Here is a 27373-nt window from a genome sequence, read left to right as displayed (position 1 = left end):
ACCTCTATATTGGCAGCGCAGAGTCTTAGCCACTGGACCACCAGGGAAGTTCCTACTGCCACAATTTTACAAAACTAAACATTTTCCTTTGACTTTATAGTAAGTACTTTAATGATTCCATAAAGACTCATTTATTATAGCTTTGCTTAGCCAAAAGATGAAAAGGTGATTAAAAAAAAAATCGAAGTAACCAATCTCTAAAAATAGAAAAGATTAGCACTTACCCACTTCTAAGGTATCTGGTTCATCTGGCCTCTGGGCAATCTGTAAGTAATAAAGCAGAGATCCATACAGGTGTGTCCTCACTCGCTGGAATCCACCACCTAGGAAAATACAGCAGAGTAAAAATCTTTTTTCAAATTAAAGTTAAAACAAATACAGAAGTCATAATTTGTAGGAAATTAGACAAAAAAATAAACCTGTCTTCAAAATGAAGTCTAACAGTTTCTTCAATATGATGTGAAGTGAAGAATCTCCGATGGAAGCAAACCCCACCACTGGGTTCTCTGTGGGCGGAGGTGAGGTGAAAGAGCTATCAAGAGTGAAAGCACAATGGACCTCTTCAGGTCCCAGGACTAAGGGTTGCTTCTGCTCTGTGCGAACGGCTTGGCTGAGGTGAGCAGTCAGGGTGAACACAGCACCTGCTACCACGGGCATTAATTCCTGTGCTGCTTCATCATCCAGGATCTTAAAGCAGAAAGACAAACCATAGTGAGGGCCCTGCTTTCAGCTACAGTCATTAACATGTCTTACACATGCAGCTTTTCAACTACCACAAGAATTTAAAAATGGAATTGTACTATTCAAAGAAGATAAAAGCTAATACACAGAAAGAAATTTATATAGGATGCTGAGTAAAATGTTCTTAACCAGAAGGGAGCCCTAGCAGAATTCCCTAGAGGATTTTAATGGAAACTAACATAATGGCCTCCCCACTAGAGCCTCCCATTTAATAGGTCTAGGGTAGGAATCTGTCCTGCAGATTTTTTAAAAAGCTCCCTAGGGAATTCCGACATACACTCTGGTTGAGAGCCATTATTGTACAGTTACAATGAAACTTTCCTCAAGGAAAGTTTTAACACTGGCATTGCACAACTCTATTGACTCCAAAACTAAAATGGAAAAAAGGGTGGGGCAAACTATATATTTAAATGGGATCAAAATTTGTTCAGCAGCGTACAGCCGTTTAGGAAGCATGTCACCTTATCATGCACATCTTGTAAAAGATCACGAATAATCAGCTGGCGATCCTCTGCTTGAATGAGGTCCTGGGGACAGGCTGTCAGGATAATTTCTACCAGCTGCCGCCATGACTCCAGAGCATGCCGTTTTGCATGAAGACACTGCAACAATTTGTTTCTTCCTACCACATACTGGAGTATGGTGCTGATTTCCTACAGCCGCAGAAATTCAATTGAAAGGTTAACACTTAGACAAATAAAGTCCTACCAACGACTGCTATTTTTAACCCTGTCAGTAAATCTGAAAACATTTACAGTATCCTCTGGAAATCTTCCACATGCTTGCTAGACAGCAGTTAGACAGCTAGATTTTTTATGTTACACTGGTGGCCAGAATATTATTATTTTTCATAAAAATAATAAAGCTCTGTGTGCGTGTGTGTGTGTATGTTTAAGACAGGTGGCAGAGGTGATGTGGGTAGAAATGAGTTTTTCACCCCATCTTCTTTCTTCTTGCAACTGTCTATTACACTTACTCTGTAACACTAGAGTTCCCTAAAACCCAAGTTCGATAGCACGTTTCCTCGATGTGTCTTCTATTTCTTTGCCTCTGGCTTCGGCCTAGCCACATATGTGGCCCTTCCCACTCAATCTTTGACCCGTATCTCCCCATTTGTGATGACAAGTGACTCTTCCCTCGCTGACTGGGAACAAGTAAAATCTATTACACAATATGAAAAGGTTGTAAATCCTCAACTAGCTCAGCAGAAAAGATATGATTTTTATTCTAGCATCCAGACATTAACTTCAGTTCAGCTTTTAACATTACAAAGTCAAAAGTGAAAGACTCCATTTCTATCAGATCCACTTCACAATTGTAAAAAGCATAATCAGAACTCTAAAAGAGGCAGGATCCAATCATGCCTGTGAGATGATTAGAAAAGTTTGTGCTTAATTTGCAAGTAAAACACAGAATATCTTGGGTCATGCTGGCTCAGTGTGACAGACTCCACTGTGTATCTGTGTATATGAATAGAGCAAAATGTGAATGCTTTTAACAATAATAAAATGGCAATAACGGGTGACTTTTAATTTTTTAAGTAGTTTCCTAATAATGAGTTAGAAGTCAGTTCACTGTTTTGTCATCTAAATGGCGATTTAAGTAGCTTAAGGAGTTAAAAAGTGTCAGCAGGGCTTACATCCATCAGGAGAGGTCTCTGTCCTATGGCTGCCATACCCTGAAGGGCATTTACTTCGGCCACAAGAACTCTGTGAAGAAGCTATATAATTGAGAGAAGGAAGAAAAATAAGATCATTCCCGACACTGGTACAACAATAAACCTAGCAGTTACTTTAAACTGCCCTAGAGGGGAAAGTTGCAGATAACTTTATATATAATTTAACTGTGGCACCGTCCGATTTCTGTCAAAAACAGGAGGGATCCCTCACATTCCAGAGAGTAGTACTGAAGAGCCTCTGTGGCAGGAAAGTTGATCCAAATGCACAGGATATCTTCTTCCTACTAGTCAGGTGGTTATTACCACCTACCTGGTAGAGAGTTAAATAATTAAAACCACCCCAGAGTGACAGCTGGGTGGCATGAATACTAACACGAAGGAGATGGGGAGCCTAACAAACAAAGAGAGAAAATTAGTGCGGCCTATTCAGTTTTTCCTTGCTGCTTGGAAAGTGTAAACCACAGTCTAATAAACCAACACCTCTATTAGAAAAAAAAAAAGTTATTTTTTCCTAATGACTCAAAGACTGAACTGCTTGATACTGCACACACTCTAAAGAAAAGCTCACCTTGACATTGCAGACTGTCTGTCCCCGTAAATTCTTGTGTTCACAGTTAGCAATAACTTGTTCAATCTGGGCCCGATCAAAGAAATCCAACTGCAAAGGCTCAGGGATCTCCTGACTAAAGTCAATGGAGTCGAGAATATTGAGAATTTTGCGACGTACTAGAAATAATAAAAGTTTTATTTTAGCTGGGACATTGAGGAGAAAAGCAAACCACAGTACTCAGCTCACTCTCAAAGACAGTACTATATCTATGTTCAGAAAGGGCATCAGTCTGGAAATTGAAGACTGTATTGAAATCTAAATTGGATTTTATTTCTAACACATTCATTTGCAAAAATGTTTTTTCCATGCTATCATCTTGCTTTTAAAAAGTAATTTTTGTTGACAAATGATTTTTACATAGCTTTTCAACATCAGTTCAGAATTTGCAGATACAGGCATTAATTACCTCCTGAAATTTTAAGCAATTTAATACATACATATCTACAAATTTATTACAAATTCAAAGAGCTTCACCTTTTGTAGAAGTGTCAAAGTGCAGGAACCCAGAAACAGACCTATTTTCATCTTCCATGCCTCCTTCCCCATCTGTTGGAGCATCAGTAAAACAAGATCAGAAAAAGAACACATTCACAAAATTTATTTGGAAATAACAAATATCAGGTTATTTTATTTCTATCTCATAGTTTCTAGGTCAGAGAGCCCCTTGCAAATGGATAATTAAAATGCAAAGATGATGAGAACTTATCAACAACATTCATCTAATTCTTTCTGTTTCTATTAGATCCACTTCACAATTGTAAAAAGCATAATCAGAACTCTAAAAGAGGCAGGATCCAATCATGCCTGTGAGATGATTAGAAGTTTGTGCTTAATTTGCAAGTAAAACACATATTAGAATATCTTGGGTCATGCTGGCTCAGTGTGAAAAACTCCACTGTGAATTTGCGTGTATGAATAGAGCAAAATGTGAATGCTTTTAACAATAATAAAATGGCAATGATGGGTGACTTTTAATTTTGTGTTCTGAAGGGAAAAAATTCTAAAGGCAGAAAGAACACGTCTGGCCTACAATCACAGACTAACCATAAGATTCAGATTTGCACTTGCATTCACACAGACCAGTCAGCAGCATGACAATACAAATGCCAACATGCACATGTTCACCTGAGTAGGGTTTCACTGGCATGTCATCCAGCAGGAGGTGTAGGAGCCTCTGGGTGTGTGAGCGCTGGCGATTCAAAGAAGTTACCCTTAGTTCTATTGAGGCAGTCTTCATCAGCCATGACATCTGGTTCAGCATAGATATTTCAAATTCTGGAATTTAAATATATAGGTTTAGTTTCCCAGTATATGACACAAAATCAGAACAGACATAGTCTGTAACTTGTCATTCAGTTCAGTTCAGTCTGTAACTTGTCATTATTTTCCCATATAACATAGTCAATAATTTACGAAACTATGCACCACAATAATTTGCCATTCGATAAAATTAAAAAAGAAAAAACCAGATGCCGAGAGAAAAAATAAGCCAGTGTATGTCTATGAAAGGTAAGCAAAAGCAACTGAAGAACAAAAGAGAATCAAGTTTCTGTTGCTAGAATAACTTCACGCAGATCTAGAGAATTCTGGATCTATCATAGTTTGACATTAATAGAGAATTTAATTAAAAAGATAATCCAAGTACTTCTCAACTATTTATCTTGGCAAAAAAAGATTACCATAAAATTTGATTTTTATTTCAGAAAAAAATACATTTTAAAAACTAAAATAAATACACAGTTTGCATAATTTTAAAATGCATAATTTTCTGCTATCTTGAGATTATCAACGCCATTATGGTCTAACATATAGTTAGGATTGGGCATCACTTATACAATAAAAGTTTTAAAATCCAATATTATTGTAATATGCCTGGCTTTGAAATCCTAAACTATGAGTTTTATAAACATACAAACACTACTGCTACTGCTAATAATAATAATTACAAGCAAAGCTACATCAATATTTAAAAAGTAGACAGCAAGATAGGCAAGATAGGAACTCTCTTTTTTCCAATTAGGAATAAAAAAAGGTTTCTTAAAAATCTTGCTATAAACAATATCTTGGGGTTAAAAATAACATATACTGATTATGAAAATGAAGTCAAACTCTTCTGCCATTAGATAATTCCCAAGAGTCTCACACCATACCCTAAGAAGTAAAGCAGGGGCTTCCCTAGTGACTCAGTGGTAAAGAATCCTCCTGCCAAGGCAGGAGACACGGGTTGCATCCCTGATCTGGGAATATCCCACATGCTGAGGAGCAACGACGCTTGTGCGCCACAGCGACTGAGCCTGTGCTCTAGAGCCCTGAAGCTGCAGCTACTGAAGTCCTGGCCCTAAAACACTTGATCCACAACAAGAGAAGCCACCTAGTGAGAAGCTGCCACTCACCGCAACTAGAGAGAAAAGCCCATGCAGCAATGAAGACTCATCACAACCAAAAATAAATAGAAGCTTTCTAAAAAATTCTTAAAAAGCAAATCTGAGTTGACAATTACTAGTAATGGCAACTTATTATGAAATCTGTAAGCCTAGACTATCTAAAATATAAAGATGATACAAAATAAACTTTTAAAAAACCTCAATAAAATGAATACTGGCTAGATATAATATGAACTAAGAAAATCGTTATAAATTGATCAAAAAGAAAATTACATAAAATAGAATCCTATAAAACACAGGAAGCCTGCATAACTCTGTTGACCAGGTCAATAAACTAAAGGTACAGAAGGAAAGTTATGACCAACCTTGATAGTATATTAAAAAGCAGAGACATTACTTTGCCAACCAAGGTCCGTCTAGTCAAGGCAATGGTTTTTCCCGTGGTCATGTATGGATGTGAGAGTTGGACTGTGAAGAAAGCTGATCGCCGAAGAATCGATGCTTTTGAACTGTGGTGTTGGAGAAGACTCTTGAGAGTCCCTTGTACTGCAAGGAGATCTAACCAGTCCATTCTAAAGGAGATCAATCCTGGATGTTCATTGGAGGGACTGATGCTAAAGCTGAAACTCCAATACTTGGGCCACCTCATGCGACGAGTTGACTCACTGGAAAAGACTCTGATGCTGGGAAAGGTTGGGGGCGGGAGGAGAAGGGGACGGCGGAGAATGAGATGGCTGGATGGCATCACTGACTCTGTGGACATGAGTTTGAGTGTACTCCGGGAGTTGGTGATGGACAGGGAGGCCTGGCGTGCTATGATTCATGGGGTCGCGGAGAGTCGGACACGACTGAGCGACTGAACTGAACTGAACTGACAGTTTCCATCATAATTACCTCCCTATTGTTCATTTCAAGACCTGATCATATACAAGAAACAAAAGTAAAACACAGATTTTTACAAAACAATTTCACTCAAAAAAAAAGAATCTAAATTTCCAAAATCTCATGTCAGTATTTTCTTATCCCTTAAACACAATTTTAAAATTTTGTTAGTAAAAGGATCAAATTCCACCCTTAACAGGCTATTTAAAAATAATTTTATGCTGGCAGTTAAAACATCAGGTTTCTCAAGTACAAATTACAAAAACAACACAAAGAAACACAGAAGCAAAGTAATAAAATGAGGACAGAATTCCACAAATTCTAAAACTGCTACCCCAGTTCAGTTCAGTTCAGTTCCTCAGTCGAGTTCAACTCTGTGCGATCCATGGACTGCAGCACACCAGGCCTCCCTGTCCATCACCAACTCCAGGAATTTATCCAAACTCATGTCCACTGAGTTGGTGATGCCATCCAACCATCTCATCCTCTATTGTCCCCTGTTCCTCCCACCTTCAATCTTTCCCAGCATCAGAGTCTTTTCCAATGAGTCAGTTCTTCACATCAGGCGGCCAAAGTATTGGAGTTTCACCTTCAGCATCAGTCATTCCAATGAATATTCAGGACTGATTTCCTTTAGGAGGCACTGGCTGAATCTTCTTATAGTCCAAGGGACTCTCAAGAGTCTTCTCCAACACCACAGTTCAAAAGCATCAATTCTTCAGTGATCAGCTTTCTTTATAGGCCAACTGTAACATCCATACATGACTAGTGGAAAACCATAGCCTTGACCTGTGTCGGCAAAGAAATGTCTCTGCTTTTTAATATTCTGGCTAGATTGGTCATAACTTTTCTTCCAAGGAGTAAAAGTCTTTTAATTTCATGGCTGTAGTCACCATATGAAGTGACTGTGGAGCATAAAAAAATAAAGTCTGTCACTGTTTCCCCATCTGTTTGCCATGAAGTGATGGGACCGGATGCCATGATCTTAGTTTTCTGAATGCTGAATCTTAAGCCAACTTTTTCACTCTCCTCTTTCACTTTCATCAAAAGGCTCCTTAGTTCTTCTTTGCTTTCTTCCATAAAGGTGGTGTCATCTGCATTTCTAAGGTTGCTGATATTTCTCCCAGCAATCTTGATTCCAGCTTGTGCTTCATCCAGCCCAGCATTTCACATGATGTACTCTGAATAGAAGTTAAATAAGCAGGGGACAGTATACAGCCTTGACGTACTCCTTTTCCTATCTGAAACCATTCTGTTGTTCCACGTCCAATTCTAACTGTTGCTTCCTGACCTGATACCGATTTCTCAGGAGGCAGGTCAAATAGTCTGGTATTCCCATCTCTTTCAGAATTTTCCACATTTTTTGTACTCCACATAGTCAAAGGCCTTGGCATAGTCAGTAAAGCAAAAATAGATGTTTTTCTGGAACTCTCTTGCTTTTTTGATGATCCAATCGAAATCTGATCTCTGGTTCCTCTGCCTTGTCTAAATCCAGCTTGAACATCTGGGAATTCATGGTTCACATATTGCTGAAGCCTGGCTTGGAGAATTTTGAGCATGACTTCACTAGCATGTGAGACGAGTGCAATTGTGTGGTAATTTGAGCATTCTTTGGCATTGCTTTTCTTTGAGATTGGAATGAAAACTGACCTTTTCCAGTCCTCTGGCCACTGCTGAGTTTTCCAAACTTGCTGGCATGAGTGCAGCACTTTCACAGCATCATCTTTCAGGATTTGAAATAGCTCAACTGGAATTCCATCACCTCCACTAGCTTTTCACAGTGATGCTTCCTAAGGCCCACTTGACTTCGCATTCCAGGATCTGGCTCTAGGTCAGTGATCACACCATCGTTATTATCTGGATCGTGAAGATCTTTTTTGTATAGTTCTTCTGTGTATTCTTACCACCTCTTCTTAATATCTTCTGCTTCTGTTAGGTCCATACCATTTCTGTCCTTCCATCTTTGCATGAAATGTTCCCTTGGTATCTCTAATTTTCTTGAAGAGATCTCTAGTTTTTCCCATTCTATTGTTTTCCTCTATTTCTTTGCACTGATCACTGTGGAAGGCTTTCTTATTTCTCCTTGCTATTCCTTGAAACTCTGCATTCAAATGGGTATATCTTTCCTTTTCTCCTTTGTCTTTAGCTTATCCTCTTTTATCAGCTATTTCTGAGGCCTCCTCAGACAACCATTTTGTCTTTTTGCATTTCTTTTTCTTGGGGATGGTCGTGATCCCGCCTCCTGTACAATGTCACGAACCTCCATCCATAGTTCATCAGGCACTCTGTCTATCAGATCTAGTCCCTTAAATCTATTTCTCACTTCCACTGTGTAATCATAAGGGATTTGATTTAGGGCATACCTTAATGGTCTAGTGGTTGTCCTACTCTCTTCAGTTTCAGTCTGAATTTGGCAATAAGGAGTTCATGAACTGAACCACAGTCAGCTCCCGGTCTTGTTTTGCTGACTGTATAGAGCTTCTCCACCTTTGGCTGCATAGAATATCATCAATCTGATTTCGGTATTGACCATCTGGTGATGTCCATGTGTAAAGTCTCCTCTTGTGTTGTTGGAAGAAGGTTTTTACTATGACAACTGTGTTCTCTTGGCAAAACTCTTACTAGCATTTGCCCTGCTTCATTCTGTACTCCAAATCTGCCTGTTACTTCAGGTATTTCTTGACTTCCCACTTTTGCATTCCAGTCCCCTATAATGAAAAGGACATCTTTTTGGGTATTAGTTCTAGAAGGACTTGTAGGTCTTCTTAGAACCATTCAACTTCAGCTTCTTCAGCATTACTGGTCGGGGCATAGACTTGGATTAACTTCTTTAGCATTACTGGTTTGGGCATAGACTTGGACTTGTCTAACAACCCCAAAATGTTATAAACTTAAAATCACTCAACAGAGACTTTACACATTTAATAGTAAGGGAAAAAAGTCCTACCTTTGTTAGAAAATGGCAAATGCTGCAACTGAGAAAATAAGAAGTCCTGGCTGGTTCTCAAGTACCTCATAGTAGGACCAGACGTATCAGAGCATGCACATAACTGGTAAATCACCTACAGAATTACAGTAACATAAGAAAATCCCCAAATCAGCTTTTTATATCACAGATTTTAATAAAATGTTTGAACTTAAATCTACTAAGTGGAAACTAAGACCCATAAACAACTAAAGCAAAAAGGATAAACACATCTATATATAAAATAAAAACTCAGAGTAACAATCAGTTCTTAGCACAATGACTCAAAATTACTGAAATACAACTGGAGAATGCTGACAACATTCTTATAGGACTAATCTTAAAATCACCCTAAATATATTAACATATATACATGTAATTAAATAATAAGTTTTAGTATTTTAACTATTATTAGCAGCAAATTACTTGGAAGTAACTTCTAAAAACCAAGGTTATATATTAATTAGTTGATATAATTGTTGGGATAGAAAAATCCTTTGTAGGAATTTAATCCTATGTATTCCCAAAGAGCAATGGTTCAGTAGTCACCAATTCAGTGTTCTCTGTGACTTTATAAAATTAGTAAGAACTGAATGTAAATTCAATATAGATCTAGAAACACAGTCTTAAGAAAAATACAAACCAACAAAGCATAACTAAAGATGTTGAGTAAAGCCGAGTAAAAAAACTGGAAATAAACTAAATGCAATATATATTGCAGCAGCATAGAAAGTTTCTCTCCTCCCTCCTGGGAAGGGAAGGACACAAAATTGTAAATATGTATTTAATACATACAAGGAAAAGATAGGAAGGGAACACAAGGTATAGCTTAAATACTTGCAGACATATGCTTGTCTTTCAAACAGTTTTGATATTACATCGTTTTTCACACAATAAATACTGAGCTTCTCAAAACAAAATCAAGTTATTCATACTAGATGGTAAGTTAAGAAGATACAACAACAGATGCTCCAAGATATGGGGGAGGTGTTAGGTCCACAAATCAAGGCAAACTGGAAGTGGTTAAACACGAGATGGCAAGAGTGAACGTTGACATTCCAGGAATCAGTGAACGAAAATGGACTGGAATGGGTGAATTTAAACTCAGATGACCATTATATCTACTATTGTGGGCAGGAATCCCTTAGAAGAAATAAAGTAGCCATCATGGTCAACAAGAGTCTGAAATGCAGTACTTGGATGCAATCTCAAAAACGACAGAATGATCTCTGTTCGTTTTCAAGGCAAACCATTCAATATCATGGTAATCCAAGCCTATGCTCCAACCAGTAACGCTGAAGAAGCTGAAGTTCAACAGTTCTATGAAGACCTATAGGACCTTTTAGAACTAACACCCAAAAAAGATGTCCTTTTCATTATAAGGGACTGGAAGGCAAAAGCAGGAAGTCAAGAAACACCTGCAGTAACAGGCAAAATTAGCCATGGAGTATGGAATGAAGCAGGGCAAAGGCTAATAGAGTTTTGCCAAGAGAACCCACTGGTCATAGCAAACACCCTCATCCAACACAAGAGAAGACTCTACACATGGACATCACCAGATGGTCAACATCGAAATCAAATTGATTATATTCTTTGCAGCCAAAGATGGAGAAGCTCTATACAGTCAGCAAAAACAAGACCGCCAGCTGACTGTGGCTCAGATCATGAACTCTTTATTGCCAAATTCAGACTGAAATTGAAGAAAGGAGCGAAAACCACTAGACTATTCAGGTATGACCTAAATCAAATCCCTTATGGTTACACAGTGGAAGTGAGAAATAGATTTAAGGGACTAGATCTGATAAGAGTGCCTGATGAACTATGGATGGAGGTTCGTGACATTGTACAGGAGATCAAGACCATTCGCATGGAAAAGAAATGCAAAAAAGCAAAATGGCTGTCTGAGGAAGCCTTACAAATAGTTGTGAAAAGAAGAGAAGCGAAAAGCATAGGAGAAAAGGAAAGATATTGCCATCTGAATGCAGAGTTTCAAAGAATAGCAAGGAGAGATAAGAAAGCCTTCCTCAGCGATCAATGCAAAGAAATAGAGGAAAACAACAGAATGGGAAAGATGAGAGATCTCTTCAAGAAAATTAGAGATACCAAGGGAACATTTTATGCAAAGATGGGCTCGATAAAGGACAGAAATGGTATGGACCTAACAAAAGCAGACGATATTAAGAAGAGGTGACAAGAATACACAGAAGAACTGTACAAAAAAGATCTTCACGACCAAGATAATCACGATGGCGTGATCACTCACCTAAAACCAGACATCTTGGAATGTGAAGTCAAGTGGGCCTTAGAAAGCATCACTACGAACAAAGCTAGTAGAGGTGATGGAATTCCAGTTGAGCTATTTCAAATCCTGAAAGATGATGCTGTGAAAGTGCTGCACTCAATATGCCAGCAAGTTTGGAAAACTCAGCAGTGGCCACAGGACTGGAAAAGGTCAGTTTTCATTCTAATCCCAAAGAAAGGTAATGCCAAAGAATGCTCAAACTACCACACAATTGTACTCATCTCACATGCTAGCAAAGTAATGCTCAAAATTCTCCAAGCCAGGCTTCAGTAACCTGGCTTCACTTCAGTTCACTTCAGGTTCAGTGAACCATGAACTTCCAGATGTTCAAGCAGGTTTTAGAAAAGGCAGAGGAACCAGAGATCAAATGTCCAACATCAGCTGGATCATCGAAAAAGCAAAAGAGTTCCAGAAAAACATCTATTTCGGCTTTATTGACTATGCCAAAGCCTTTGACTGTGTGGATCACAATAAACTGTGAAAAATTCTGAAAGAGATGAGAATACCAGACCGCCTGACCTGCCTCTTGAGAAACCTGTATGCAGGTCAGGAAGCAACAGAACTGTACATGGAACAAAAGACTGGTTCCAAATAGGAAAAGGAGTACGTCAAGGCTGCATACTGTCCCCCTGCTTATTTAACTTATATGCAGAGTACATCATTAGAAACACTGGGCTGGATTCCAGCACAAGCTGAAATCAAGATTGCCAGGAGAAATATCAATAACCTCAGATATGCAAATGACACCACCCTTATGGCAGAAACGAAGAAGACCTCTCGATGAAAGTGAAAGAGGAGAGTGAAAATTTTGGTTTAAAGCTCCACATTCAGAAAACTAAGATGATGGCATCTGGTACCATCACTTCATGGCAAATAGATGGAGAAACAGTGGAAACAGTCAGTCCTTATTTTTGGGGGCTCCAAAATCAATGTAGATGGTGACTGCAGGCATGAAATTAAAAGATGTTTACTCCTTGGAAGGAAAGTTATGACCAACCTAGACAGCATATTAAAAAGAAGAGACATTACTTTACCAACAAAGGTCCGTCTAGTCAAGGCTATGGTTTTTCCAGTGCTCATGTATGGATGTGAGAGTTGGACTGTGAAGAAAGCTGATCGCCGAAGAATTGATGCTTTTGAACTATGGTGTTGAAGAAGACTCTTGAGAGTCCCTTGGACTGCAAGGAGGTCCAACCAGTCCATCCTAAAGGAGATCAGTCCTGGGTGTTCATTGGAAGGACTGATGCTAAAGCTGAAACTCCAATACTTTGGCCACCTGATGCGAAGAGCTGACTCACTGGAAAAGACCCTGATGCTGGGAGGGATTGGGGGCAGGAGGAGAAGGGGACAACACAGGATGAGATGGCTGGATGGCATCACCAACTCGATGGACATGAGTTTGAGTTTGACTCCGGGAGTTGGTGATGGACAGGGAAGCTTGGTGTGCTCTGATTCATGGGGTCACAAAGAGTTAGACACAACTGAGCGACTGAACTGAATGAACCGAACTGAATACTGCTCAAGGGAGAAGGACAAAGAAAGTGAATTCCAAAAGCATGACAAGCCACTCCACAGGGGGTTTGCCTGACACCCTTCCTAGTTTCCAAGACCCAGTAGGAAAAGTCTCTACTGTTCAAGAGAAGATAGCAAAGACACAGGCTCAGTGTCAGCTCTTCACTCAGATGGCCTTGTGCTGCTGGATGGTGAAGGTGTCAGTAAGGCCCAGAGTGTTTCCCTTCCACGTAATTAGATTTATTTTAAACAAGCTCCTCTTAGAGGTTTAATTTTTTTCTGAAACACGGTGAAGTATAAACCTAGAGGTAAAGGACACCTCTTTCATTAACAACAGAGTGGTGCTTTTTGCTAAAAATGCAGATTCTGACCCAGAAGGGCTGGAGTGGGGCCTGAAATTCTGCACTAACAAGCTCACAGGAGGTGATGCTGCTGATGCTGGTCCACATTTTGAGTCACAGAACATATGTATTACACTGGCAATCTGTTGGTTTAGACATGATTTGTTTGGCCAGTATAGTGTTTACGAAAGCAAAGGATCTGACAAACCAGGGTCTGCATTTCAACAGGGTAAAAATGGAGCCCCTGCTACAGGGGCTGAGTGGCAGGGTAGACGGTCTCCAGTCTGCTTGATTCTCCTCTCCCCACCAATTTGTCTTAAATCTGGTTTTATTCACTTCTCACACCTGCCTAACTCCTTTAACCCAGATGATTAACCTTATCAATTACTTCTACCTAAGTACATCAAAATCAGTAACACTGTGCTAAAACATACATCAGGTTTGTTCCCTCATTAAGGGATTCACAGGAAGACCAAGCTGTAGTACTGAGAAGTGAAGTTTAGAGAGCCAGAGGATAGAAAACAGTAAAGAATAACAAAAATAGAAGAATAACAAAAATCTCCAGGTTACTAGAAGTTAATGACACATTTCTTACCATGAAAATGAGAATCAGGGTGTCACTTAAATTGAGAAATTAGTTGTATCTTATAAAGCTTAGTTCTTAAAATACTTATAATGTGAAGAAAACAAGAAATAAAAGAGTAAAACAACAGTTCTCACTAAAGTTTAAACTTAATTAATTTGATTACCTACCACCTTACATACAGCTATATGTATAATGCTCATGGTTCTTAAAAAGTACTTTCGCTTACATTCTTTCATTCTCATTGAAGTCTCACAATAGCCCATTTCACAAATTTAAAAACGGAGAGAAGTTTCATGGCAGACCCAAGGTGACTTAGCTAGTTAAGGGGCACAGAGAGGAACCAGAGGTCTTCTGACCCTAACCCACTACTCTCTCCACCAAAAAGAAACAACTTGAAACACAGCATCCTTGGAAAATTTCTGTATCAACTGGTCTAAATCCATCCCTTATTGTTCAAGAGACCAACATACAGGATCTTGTAGATCTGTAAGATCTTGAGTTTGTGCTTTATGGATTTTACCCATAAGTGAAAAACTGGTCAAACCACTAGATGAACTCATTTCAACTCAGACCTACTGTGGTACTTGCATATCTGCGATGGATTCAAGCATAAGCTTCTTCTCATAGGTGCTACAAGGTTCAGCCCTCTATATACCTGGTAACACAGCTCAGCGAGTTGAGGGGATTCCTTCACTGCCAATGGGCCTGTTCTCCCTTCAGTTCCCTTCTCCAAGATGTTCAAGATGGCGTGAAGGCAGGTCCGAGGGCAACCTAACACTCCTGCATGAAACCAAAAGAAAATTCAGCTTCTCTTTTCAAATTTTGGCATTAAAAACTTTAGAATACATTTATAAAACTTAAAGTACATCATGAGGAACGCTGGGCTGGAAGAAGCACAAGCTGGAATCAAGATTGCTGGGAGAAATATCAATAACCTCAGATATGCAGATGACACTACCCTTATGGCAGAAAGTGAAGAGGAACTCAAAAGCCTCTTGATGAAAGTGAAAGAGGAGAGTGAAAAGGTTGGCTTGAAGCTCAACATTCAGAAAACAAAGATCATGGCATCTGGTCCCATCACTTCATGGGAAATAGATGGAAAAACAGTGGAAACAGTGTCAGACTTTATTTTTTTGGGTTCCAAAATCACTGCAGATGCTGATTGCGGCCATGAAATTAAAAGACGCTTGCTCCTTGGAAGGAAAGTTATGACCAACCTTGATAATATATTAAAAAGCAGAGACATTACTTTGCCAAGCAAGGTCCGTCTAGTCAAGGCAATGGTTTTTCCCGTGGTCATGTATGGATGTGAGAGTTGGACTGTGAAGAAAGCTGAACGCCGAAGAATCGATGCTTTTGAACTGTGGTGTTGGAGAAGACTCTTGAGAGTCCCTTATACTGCAAGGAGATCCAACCAGTCCATTCTAAAGGAGATCAATCCTGGGTGTTCATTGGAGGGACTGATGCTAAAGCTGAAACTGCAATACTTTGGCCACCTCATGCGACGAGTTGACTCACTGGAAAAGACTCTGATGCTGGGAAAGGTTGGGGGCAGGAGGAGAGGGGGACGACCGAGAATGAGATGGCTGGATGGCATCACCGACTCTGTGGACATGAGTTTGAGTGAACTCCGGGAGTTGGTGATGGACAGGGAGGCCTGGCGTGCTGTGATTCATGGGGTCGCGGAGAGCCGGACACGACTGAGCAACTGAACTGAACTGAACTGAACTGAACACTCTACTGTAAACATTGTTTCAAACACTGATACAGAAAATTTACTAAATACTAATTTTCCAAGGCTTAATTTGTCCAGACTTCACCTAAATCCCCAAAAAATCAACCTGTCACATAATTTTTCATACATTATTTCTTTTGGTGAATTATCCCACGAGCCCGGAATTCAGTACATAACCATTTAGCAACAAATACAAAAAAAAAATAAATGGCTATGTGTCTTGTGAGGATACCTGGGTCTTGCAGGTTTGTGGTACTGACAGGTTTCTTTAATTCAAAGCCCAACAGGTAGAGAGCAAGATTGGGTGGATTGCGTTCCAGAGAGGTAATGAGAAGATTCAAGATGTGGATTCTGGTTTCATGACGGATTCCAGCTAATTTCTTTTCAAGTTCTGAGCCTAAATGTAGAAATAACAAAGCAATAAAAAGTTACCATGGGTCAAACTGAAAAATATAAAACTTGTATCTCAAACCTCAGATGTTTTCTTTAGCTTTAGTTTACTTGATTAGCTATTACATTAAGTTCAGATTTAAGAGGTTTCCCCAAAGTCTTATTTACTATTATGCTAGCAAATTCTCAAAATTCCCTTATGTCACCACTAGACATTCAACAGTTTTTTTATTTACACAAAGTAAAAAATACATGTTAATCTAAGACATACCCTCTTCTAGACGTACAAATTCTTCTGTATCTTCACTATCCAAACACTCCACAAAACCAGCCATCAGCTTCTGGCTTACACTCTGAAATCATATAAAGATTTTAAAATGACAAGTTATTAAAAGGTCCTAAGTATCAGAGAAACTATGATAAACATGATATATAATTATAAACGCTTGGCTATAAAGACAAAAGGCAAATCTGCTCCAAGGAAAGTATTAGGTTTTAGTTACATTTTTAATTAATATAAAACTCAGTTCCTTAACTGAGAGCCCTTTAGCTTGCTATAGAAATAACTAAAGAGGACTTCACTGGTAGAGCAGTGGATAAGAATCTGTCTGCCAACTCCTGGCCCGGGAAGATCCCACGCACCATGGAGCAACTGAGCCTGTGTGCCAAAGCTACTGAACCCACGCTCTAAGGCCCATGAGCGGCAACTACTGGAGCCTGCACACCACAACTCCTGAGCCCACATGCTACAACCACTAAAGCCTATGCAGCTAGAGCCTGTGCTCCCCAACAAGAAGCCCCCGCAATGAGAAGCCTGCACATCACAGTGAAGAGTAGCCCCTCCTCTCCACAAGAGAAAGCCCACACAAAGCAGAGAAAACCCAGCCAAGCCAAAAAATAAATAAATAATTTAAGAAACAAAAACTTTTAAAGCTTACTGCCTTTAAATTGCTTCATTAATTTTCTTTCTCAAAGAATCAAACTAGTGTTTAAAAACAATAACATTAAATTGCTATTTCATAACCTCTTCATTATATACTCTATGCTATTGATCTTAACTAAAAAATAAAATAAAATTCTCATTTTTTCTCTTTAGAAATGTATTACTTACACCAGTTTTATATTTCTGGGCTGAGAGATTAGATACTACTCTATCTCCTTTAAAAACTCTATGTGTGTGTGTGTGTGTGTGTGTATATGCTAAGTCATGTCCAACTCTTTGCAACCTCATAGCCTATAGCCCTCCAGGCTTCTCTGTCCATGGGATTCTCCCCAGGTATTGAATCCGTGTCTCCTGCTTGGCAGGCATATTCTTTACCACTGAGCCACCTGGGAAGCCCTTAAGAACTCTAGCAGGATACTAAAACTGGTAAGAACACCAATGAACTGAAAATCTGCATCCAAAGTCTTCTAATTAATTATGTGGCTTCATGAACTTCATCCAAAAACCAGATTAGACATTTAAAATTTACTATTAATAGTGGTTCTCAACCTGGGTGGTACTGCCATTCTAAAAGGCCCTTAGAATTACAAGAGAGCATTTTGAGTCTTCAGGACCAGAGACTGCTACTCAAAGACAGTGGCAGAGGACCAGGGATGCTAAAATCCTGCAGTTTAAGAATACAGTTACACTAAAATGAAGATCTGTCCCACCCAAAATGCCAAAGAGTCCCTGTTTCAAAATACCAAAACCCAATAATATTCTTCAACTAGCTAGAGTAGTGATTTCCAGCATAAAATACACAAGGGGAGGAATGTCTATAAAGAGAAAGAAAAATAACAGATTCTCCAATTATAGCTATTCAGTGACTAGAAAGAGAACTAGACTAAAACAGGAAAACATCTAAAACACTCTGCTGCTGCTGCTAAGTCACTTCAGTCGTGTCTGACTCTGTGTGACCCCATAGACGGAAGCCCACCAGGCTCCCCCGTCCCTGGGATTCTCCAGGCAAGAACACTCTACAGTGTATCAAGTGAAGTGACACAATGTGGGTCACCAAAAAGCCAGAGGCTTCCCTGGTAGCTCAGTGGTAATGAATCTGACTGCCAATGCAGGAGACACAGGTTCCACCCCTGTATAGTGGGAGATCCCCTGGAGAAAGAAATGGCAACTCACTCCAATATTCTTGCTTAGGAAATCCTATGTACAGAGGAGTCAGGCATGCTACAGTCCACAGGGTCACAAAGACTTGGACATGAGTTAGCAACTAAACAACAACATCAAACAACAACAAAAAAACCACAGAAGCAGACAACTCACATCAGTGAAATAAAAACTGCAGAGGTTCACTCAGCACAGAGGCAACTGAGGAAGAGTGAAACAAAGGATGCAAAAAACAAACAGAAGGTGCACGTTCAAACCTAATCATCCCTTTAATGTGCTTGTGGTAGGCACATTAAACAGTCTCATTAGGCCATAGAGTTACATACTATAATAAAGAGTATAATCACATACTACAGTATACATATTAAGAGTATCCCTGGGAATGGTATTATCGTCAAACACAAATCATCACCCAGTACATGGGTAGGCTTTCATCCATCATATACAAATACACTTACTCTCAGAATTTTCCCACATACAAGAATAAGATGTATTCTGGACGTACCAAAAAAATAAGAAAAGCAATAACAAAATCAGTTACCTGGTCATGTGTGAAATCTCCAACCAGTTTTATCTGAATATTGGAATTGCAAGAGATACAGCAAAGGATCTTGGCACTTTCAAAAGCCAATTCTGGATTAGTATTGCCATGATACAGGTATCTTTAAAACAAGAAAACATTTGAGGAACAATGTAATGAAATTTTTGCTTCTTACTATACTCAATACAGAACATTCACAACCAGGGCTCTCCTACCCATACTGCACTTTTGGTAAGTCAAACAAAGGTTTCCCCTTCTATCAATAACTAGATGTAACCTGTTATGGGAGCTTCACCGGTGGCTCAGTGGTAAAGAATCTGCCTGCAATGCAGGAGACACAGGAGACTTGGGTTCAATGCCTGGGTTGCGAAGAACCCCTGGAGGAGGGCATGGCAGCCCACTCCAATATTCTTGCCTGCAGAATCCCATTGACAGAGGAGTCTGGCGGGCTACAGTTCACAGAGTCACAAAGGGTCAGACACGATTGAAGTGACTGAGCAACCTTGTTATGGGCTGAATCGTGTCTCCCCAAAATTCACATGTTGATAGCCAAACCCAGAATGATCTTATTTGGAAAGAGTCTTTGAAGATATACTTAACCAAGTAAAGATGAGACCATTGGGGAGAGAATTAGGGCTTATGAAATGAATTAGGCCTTATGAAAAAGGGAAAAGTAGACACAGCCACACACACAGGGAGAAGGCCATGATGGAAAGCTGAAGGCAGAGACTGGGATGATGTGCCCACCATTTACAGAACACTAAGCATTGCCAGCAAACGACCAGAGGCTTAAACACACACGATGAAAAGTTTGCTCCCCGGCCCTATATTCTCCAAACATCCAACTTCCCTACAGGATACAATATTAAGATTATGTCATTTTATACTTTGAAATATTTAGGGCATAAAATAAATTAGAAAGAAGAAAAAGAAATTACAAGGTTCAGAGTCATTAAAATCAGAGACACAAAAGAAGACAATAAAATGAGACCAAAAAAATGTTTAAGTGATGCCTTACGGATCTGATCAGATTTGGACATCAAAGTTAGAATGCCATCTGATTCACATCATCATTTCTCTACCTACACACGGAACTCACCTGGCAATGTTCACCACGTTATCCGCCTTCTTTGTTCTGGGATTGATTCCCTGCAATAGCTGTTCTAAAGGAGAGACGATCAGAGCCAGCTGACTCTCTCTTAGCAGATCCATGAAGAGGTTTTCCTTCTGCAGAGTAAGATTGAGAAGTGCAAGGCAATGCTGCACTGCTTTCTCCAGGTGCTTCTTTCCTACAGAGCAAAATCAAAGTTAGAGAGTTCTACATGAATCTTAGAAACTCAGAATCAATTCTCAGGAAAACAAGAAAAAGGGTAAGTTCCAGATTCAAAAAGTCCTCAAGTTTTCAAACCGTTAGCAGTAACTTCACTGAACTGCTCACTCAGACAAGTCACTGTAACTTTTGTGACTCAGATTAGTTTAATGCAACGGCTTCTCAGTAATTTTTCCTGCAGTCTTTCCCTAATTATTTACAGCAGAGTTCTCAGATGGGAGTGAGTCTGGCCCCAGAGAACATCTGGCAATATCTGGAGACTTTCGATTGTCACAGCAAGGGATGCAGTACAGGCGTCTAGTGGGTAGAGGTCTGCAACACACAGGACAGCCTCCACATTAAAGAATTATTCTGCCAAAAACGCCAGTGGTGCTGAGGCTGAGAAGCTGATTTAGAATAATACATAACCACTGTGGAAAATGTGCAAAATAAAGAGGCAGAAAATATAAACAAGGGCTACATATATAGTGCCACCATTCAAACTCATGGGCTCTGGAGTCAAATTACCTAAGATCAAATCATAGCCTTGACCCTGGAGAAAGATGTAAAACCCCTTCATGCATCGATTTCCTTATTCATTAAATGGAAATAATATCATCGACCACACAGGCCTTTCATACAGGTTAAATACATTAATACATGTAATGAGCTTTTTAAATTGCCAAGTGCACAGTAAGCACTTAATAAATAATAACATAGTAAATGAAGTTTATTGAACACCATATACCATGTAAGTGCTTTTACAAATACTATGGAGAAAACAAAAGAAAAAGTACTTTAAATTTAGAGATGTTAAAGCTGTAAGAGATAACTATGATTACCTACCAAAGACCCTGCAGTAAGACAGTTATAATGAGAGTCTCTGTATTTCAGTCTGCTCTCACTTTTAATTTACTTTCGGGTATGACTCACTAAAACAACACTGTAGATACAGAGAAAATCTTACGGTGCAAAGAAGTTCAGAGGTCATCTACTTCAAAGCTTCAATTTACACAGGACAAAAACAGCAAAACTGTTTTCAAGCTATGAAGACATTCAGTCACATACCAGGGAAAGGAGCATAGGTATCAAGCTGTTTAACACCTTCCTCCAGTAAACTAAGGGCAAGCTCCAACGTCGGTGACTCATTCAGAAGGTGATACATCAGACTAAATCCTGGTGGCTTATAGGCTATTATTTCTTCTCCTAAATAGAAGGTAACATAGTCCAAGACATGGTGAATTAGTATTTCTGTCACACCCTTTTTACGAAACATGAGATTTGTAAATTAAATAGTATCTAACCAAATGAAGCAAGCTTCAATTTAGAGACAGTGACACAAACTGTACACAATGGTTACTTCCAAAAGGGCTGATCTGCACACAGTAGTTAGTTCACATGTTACACTGACATGTAACTCATTAATCCGTAGTAATGTTCTTACTCTCATTCAGTGAAAATTTACTTTATTTTCCCTTGCTTAGAACAATCAAAATGACTAAAACAATGTAACAAAACATATAAAATTGTAATTTAGTTTATAACCAGAAGTAATTTACATCTTAGGTATAGTAATTTATAAATTATAAATAGGTTTATAAATAGCTGACACTTTGTTTGAAAGTGACAGAATTAAATTACCTTGTAGTTCCACAAACTGATCCACAAAATCTTCAAGCTGAGGTTCATAATCTCTGAGCAATTTATAAAACACCTCTAAAACAACCTCAGCAACTTCCCACTACAGAAAGACACAAATATTTCAGTAACAATAACAGTTCAAGGTGATAGACTGGGTAAGTTTTTCATCCCTCTCACTTTTCTCGAAAAAATGTGTGAAGTCCCTTTTCTACTTCGTTTATTCAAAGCAATACAGAAAGCCCAATTCATTCTGCTTTGCTGTGCTAAAGGACAGTGGACTGGCTAGTTTTTCAAGGTAAAACAGATATAAAAGAATTAGTAAAAGAAACATTTCTACAGCAGATATTTGAGCTTTGTTAACAAATCTAAAGCACCTAATATCTAGCCATACAGGGTTCCATTTATAAATTAAAATTTATAAATAAATTTAGTTCATAAATCTAGTTCAATTTATAATGAAAAACCATCATGTTTGAACACTTCTCCAAAAGTGTCAAACATTCAGTTTCTCTTAGAATCTCAGCTGGACAGGAATTGAGAAAACATCTCATCAACTCTTATTTTGCAGATGAAGCAAGTGAAGCTCAGAGCACTGAATGATTTCCTGAGACCATAAAGCTTGGCAATCAACGTGCTGGAGGTCCAGCCCCGCACTTCTAATTCCCAGAGTAGTGTTCGTGGCTCTAGCTGAAGTTAAGAATCATTGGTAGGTTTCCTCCAAATGACCTCATCTTCACCTCTGTTTAAAATTTTTTAAAAGCTATGTAACACCAAGGAAAAATATTAATGCCAAAGGGAAAATATACTGTACAGACATAACTGTATAGACTGTAAAATTAAACTGTGTAAAAATATCTACTACATAAAATTTTAATAAGACTGAGTCTAATAACTGTAGACGGTGATTTTTAAAATTATTACTTTAGTCATTATTTCCACTGCATATAATTTTATCAAAGCTGATTTTTAAAACTAGGACTACGACAATCTTAATTTTAAATTATTTTCTTTAATTACTCATTTTTCTCTATTTTCTAAATTTTTCAAGATCATTTATTTAAATAAAAAAATGTTTATCACCACATGATAATGGGCTTTAGGATTTCTAAAAATATATGCTGCCTCAAACACTGTTTATTCATTCAACCCAAAGTATGGTTTTTGTGACAAAATAGTGTTCTAAATTACAACAACATAAATTAAATCTTAAAATGACTTTCTAGTGAAATAAATTCACAGAATTGAGGGAAATTTTCTTAGGGTAATATGTTAGGAAATCACTGGTAGCTGGAAGAGCAGCAGTGCTAGAAATACAAAAATGCGTGGGTGAAAAATAATAAGCACAGAAAAAGAGTGGCTGACTAAAGCTCTAAACGCTTAGGTCACACTGACCTTTCTAAGAAAAAGCAAGCAAGGTATTTAAAAGAAATGCCAAAAATATCAGAACATTTTGTTGAAGAGATTCCAATTGTTAGCATCCATTATCCATCTGAAATGACTTGTATTAATAAGGCATGACTGCTATTAATGCTTTCATCCAATAAGGAAATACATGTTAATAAGGTAATACTAGGCCTTTAGTAAAACATATACCCCTGTTGGTACTGATTTTTAACCACATGAGAAGCAAAACTTATAAAGCAAGTGACAAAAAATAAACTTCAGCTATCTGGGACTAAATATTAGAAACAAACTATGTCCAATAATATGGCAATGAAAAATAAGCTATGAGAGATACAAGTAAAGATTATGCAGTCATTAAAAAGACTCTTCTCAAAGAATCTTTAATAGCATGAAAAAAATCCTCATAATACTATGTTTAGTGGCCAAAAAGGGATATAAGCTAATGTCACTAATTATCTCAATTTAAGTAGATATGCAAACGAAAAAGAATAAAAGCAGTTATCCCTTCCTTTGGTAATAAGATTATGGGTGATGTAATTTCTTCACATATTTTTCTGTATTTTCCTAATTTCCTAAAGTAGCATGAACTAAATTATTTTATAATCATTAATACAACAAATAAACCCAACAGGTTCAAAAACAGCAAACTATAAAAATAAACTAGAAATGTCCCTATAAGGCATTCTGTCCACAAGGGTATTCTGTGAACCAATAAACAGTATTATAGACTAAAGTGAATTACATCAGAACCTGAAAGGGTCTCTTACATAACTTAGTGGTTATGAGCTTGGATCTGGAATCAGAGTCCTAGGTTCAAATCCTGGTCCTGGACCTTAGGCAAGTTCCTTAACTTTGCCAAGCCTCCATCTTTAAACTGGGAATATTAATAGTACCTGCCTCACAGTAATATTACAATTACATAAGATGATATACACAAAAGCTCAGTTGTGAGTGTACTACAACCAGAGCAACCATGAGCAAAAACGTCAGTGTTCCCTCGGTGTCTCTCCAAGGCTTACAGATCTAATGAACCACAATGTGCCTTCCCACTAAGCCAAGACTCCACAACCGAGAAGTGCTAGTTACTAACCAATATTAATTGGTGTGCAAGTTAAAATTTATTTCAATCCCTAACCTAAATCATCCCAATAAAGGATAGCGTGTTTCCGCTGCCAAAGGTATATCATTTTTTGTTCAATTTTGGTCAAAATTTGTTCAATTAAGGATTTAATGACTATGACTTCATATCAATTAAATTGGTGATGATGGTTGGTGGTTCACTAGTTAAGTCATGTCCTACTCTTGCGACCCCATGGACTGTAGACCACCAGGCTCCTCTGTCCATGGGATTCTCCAGGCAAGAATACTGAAGTGGGTTGCCATTTCCTTCTCCAGGAGATCTTCCCAACCCAAGAAACAAACCTGCGTCTCCTGCACTGCAGGCAGATTCTTTACCGACTGAGCTATGAGGGATGCACACATTTTTTTTTGGTATAACCAGATTCAAATCTGAAAATTAAATGAGGAAACTGGGAAAAAGTTCAGGGAAAAACTAAGAACAGAAATTTAGAAAACAAGGACTTCTGAAGATAAAAGAAATCAAACTTACATGGCAAAGGTACATATCCTGCTTTGAGCACCAGATGTGTTCTTAAAAATGCATATTAAACCTCATCTCTTAAACTGTACTGTATTTTATAAAGCAAATAGTAACACTCTCCCCTCTTTGAGACCATAATCAAAGCACCATCATACATAAAGCCAGCACTGTGCTTTTCTGTTATAAATCAATTAAATTACTGACATCCTGGGTGTTCATTGGAAGGTCTGATGCTGAAGATGAAACTCCAATACTTTGGCCACCTCATGCGACGAGTTGACTCACTGGAAAGGACTCTGATGCTGGGAAGGATTGGGGGCGGGAGGAGAAGGGGACGACAGAGAATGAGATGGCTGGATTGCATCACCGACTCGATGGATATGAGTTTGAGTGAACTCCGGGAGTTGGTGATGGACAGGGAGGCCTGGTGTGCTGTGATTCATGGGGTCGCAAAGAGTCGGACATGACGGAGTGACTGAACTGAACTGAAAGAGTCGGTGCTTTGGTTTTAATGCTTGAATGTATTTTTTAATACATTTAAATCAATCAGACCATGGATATGTCAGCATAAGTCTATAAATTTTACTTTCAAAAGCTAAAATGAATTTATAGCATCTCATATCTCTAATAAAAGAAAAAGCAGCAATAAAACAAATAAGGAGACAAAAGTTTATCTCTGAACATAACCTTTTCAGCTGCTCTCCGGTAAGCCCTTGTACGGAATCGGAGAAACACGGAATCTCGCAGGAACTGCAAATAAGGGTCAAAACCGGGGGGCCGCAGCCCAGCACCCAAATTAGAAGGAAAGGAGCTCTCCACCAGGATACTAATTAACTGGCAAAAGGCGCGAGTTAAAGGGTATTCTTCACACCGGGATTCTATTTCATTTAGTTCCACCTTCCAAAGAAAAATAAAGGAAATTCAGTAACATAAAACCACTAGCTTTAAAGTGCAAAGCATTTTTCAGACTTTAACTCTTTACTACTAGTATAATATCACATTCAAAGACCCACAAAGACATTACAATTTTTTATTTAGAGGTAAAGATACAAAAGTTAAAAACAGATATCTTAAATGTTTCCTTGAAAAAAAAGAGGAAGGGGGAATAGAGAGAAAAAAGAAAACTTAAACAAGTAACTTCGCACTTCACAGCTGACCCAAGTTGCCAAATTAAATTGAGTTCAAACCAAACTTTCAGTCGTGATGGCTGCCACTAACATACTTTTCCAGCTCCGAAACCAAAAGTGTTTTGATCTCTTTCATAAAGTTTCATCTCCATTTCAACACAGAAAACCCCCAAGTGAAAACACATCAAATTTGAAAACTACAGAAACTTAATACGGTAAGAATATATTTTTTTTAGTCTTTTAATCATGTGAATGCATGACAATAGAATTTAAACTAAAAGAAAAATTTTACCTCAATACCAATAGCTTGCCTCTGGCTTGGAACCCGAACAGTCTGCAGTATCTTAAAATAGTAAGAATGCGATGTTAGGAGCATTCCTCATTGATCAATGAAAATCAGTGGCTTTGCAATAATATAACAGTCACATACATCACCCACCACATCTTTGCTTCTTACAGTGTCAATCAGAAATGACAACTGAGAAGTCTCTGATGAACTTTCATGAGCAACTACGTCCACTATCAGGGAGAACTTCCAATTACCTGGGCTTCAGAAAACTGGTAATTTCTTAAGTGCACACAAGATGTGTTTTCAACAAATTTATTCTCAGATATTTTAGGAATAAACCTTTTATGGGATGAAATCTCACCAGTGTTCAAGACACTAATCTTTTTTACAACCAGCCCTACTGCTGGCACCAAAAAATCAAGAAGTAAATTTGTTAAGAATAGGTCTCTTATGTGAACAGAAGTTTTAGGTTAAGAAGTTCTGTCCTGACCTTGTTGGAGGCATAAATAGTCTGGTATATAATAATTATACTCAATGTCAATACTTCATCTTTTGCAAATTACACTATTAGGTGTAATCCTCTTTAAGGAAAAAAAAAGCCTTATCTAAGACAGAAATGTCTAAACCCAATCACACATCATCTCAGGTATAAAGAAGCGTTAAGCACTTAGGACTGACAAAATGTGGTCCACTCGAGAAGGGAATGGCAAACCACTTGAGAACCCCATGAACAGTATGAAAAGGCAAAAAAGCAGGACACTGAAAGGTGAACTCCCCAGGCTGGTAGGTGCCCAATATGCTACTGGACATTAGTGGAGAAATAATTCCAGAAAGAATGAAGGGATGGAGCCAAAGAAACAACACCCAGTTGTGGATGTGACTCGAGATGGAAACAAGGTCCGATGCTGTAAAGAGCAATATTGCAAAGGAACCTGGAATGTTAGGTCCATGAATCAAGGCAAATGGTCAAACAGGAGATGGCAAGAGTGAACGTCGACATTTTAGAAATCAGTGAACTAAAATGGACTGGAATGGGTGAATTTAACACAGATGACCATTATATCAACTGCTGTGGGCAAGAATCCCTTAGGAGAAATGGAGTGGCCATCACAGTCAACAAAAGAGTACAAAATGTAGTCCTTGAATGCAATCTCAAAAACGACAGAATGATCTCCGTTCGTTTCTAAGGCAAACCATTCACTATCACAGTAATCCAAGTCTATGCCCCCACC

At 38.5% G+C, this 27373-nt stretch overlaps 1 protein-coding gene across 2 annotated transcripts in view; it reads right to left on the bottom strand.

The window, feature by feature from the left end:
- NUP205 (nucleoporin 205) overlaps positions 1-27373 on the bottom strand; it is an 86816-nt gene that overhangs the window by 30121 nt on the left and 29322 nt on the right. For both annotated transcript variants that reach the window (XM_055421319.2, XM_055421320.2), the window contains 17 exons: positions 26145-26195; positions 25413-25622; positions 21722-21821; positions 21149-21286; positions 19871-20060; positions 18772-18892; positions 16398-16479; positions 15969-16133; positions 14657-14781; positions 9243-9357; positions 4155-4304; positions 3504-3575; positions 2988-3145; positions 2381-2461; positions 1203-1394; positions 420-687; positions 225-323 (listed from right to left, as the gene is read on the bottom strand). In XM_055421319.2, coding sequence (XP_055277294.1) covers positions 225-323; positions 420-687; positions 1203-1394; positions 2381-2461; positions 2988-3145; positions 3504-3575; positions 4155-4304; positions 9243-9357; positions 14657-14781; positions 15969-16133; positions 16398-16479; positions 18772-18892; positions 19871-20060; positions 21149-21286; positions 21722-21821; positions 25413-25622; positions 26145-26195 — 2317 coding nt within the window. The remainder of the gene's footprint in view (positions 1-224; positions 324-419; positions 688-1202; positions 1395-2380; positions 2462-2987; positions 3146-3503; positions 3576-4154; positions 4305-9242; positions 9358-14656; positions 14782-15968; positions 16134-16397; positions 16480-18771; positions 18893-19870; positions 20061-21148; positions 21287-21721; positions 21822-25412; positions 25623-26144; positions 26196-27373) is intronic.

Source organism: Moschus berezovskii, chromosome 3 (genome assembly GCF_049115385.1).
Source record: "Moschus berezovskii isolate FMDL1 chromosome 3, NW_MosBer_1.0, whole genome shotgun sequence".
NCBI lineage: Eukaryota > Metazoa > Chordata > Mammalia > Artiodactyla > Moschidae > Moschus > Moschus berezovskii.
This window is presented reverse-complemented; position numbering and strand designations above follow the sequence as displayed.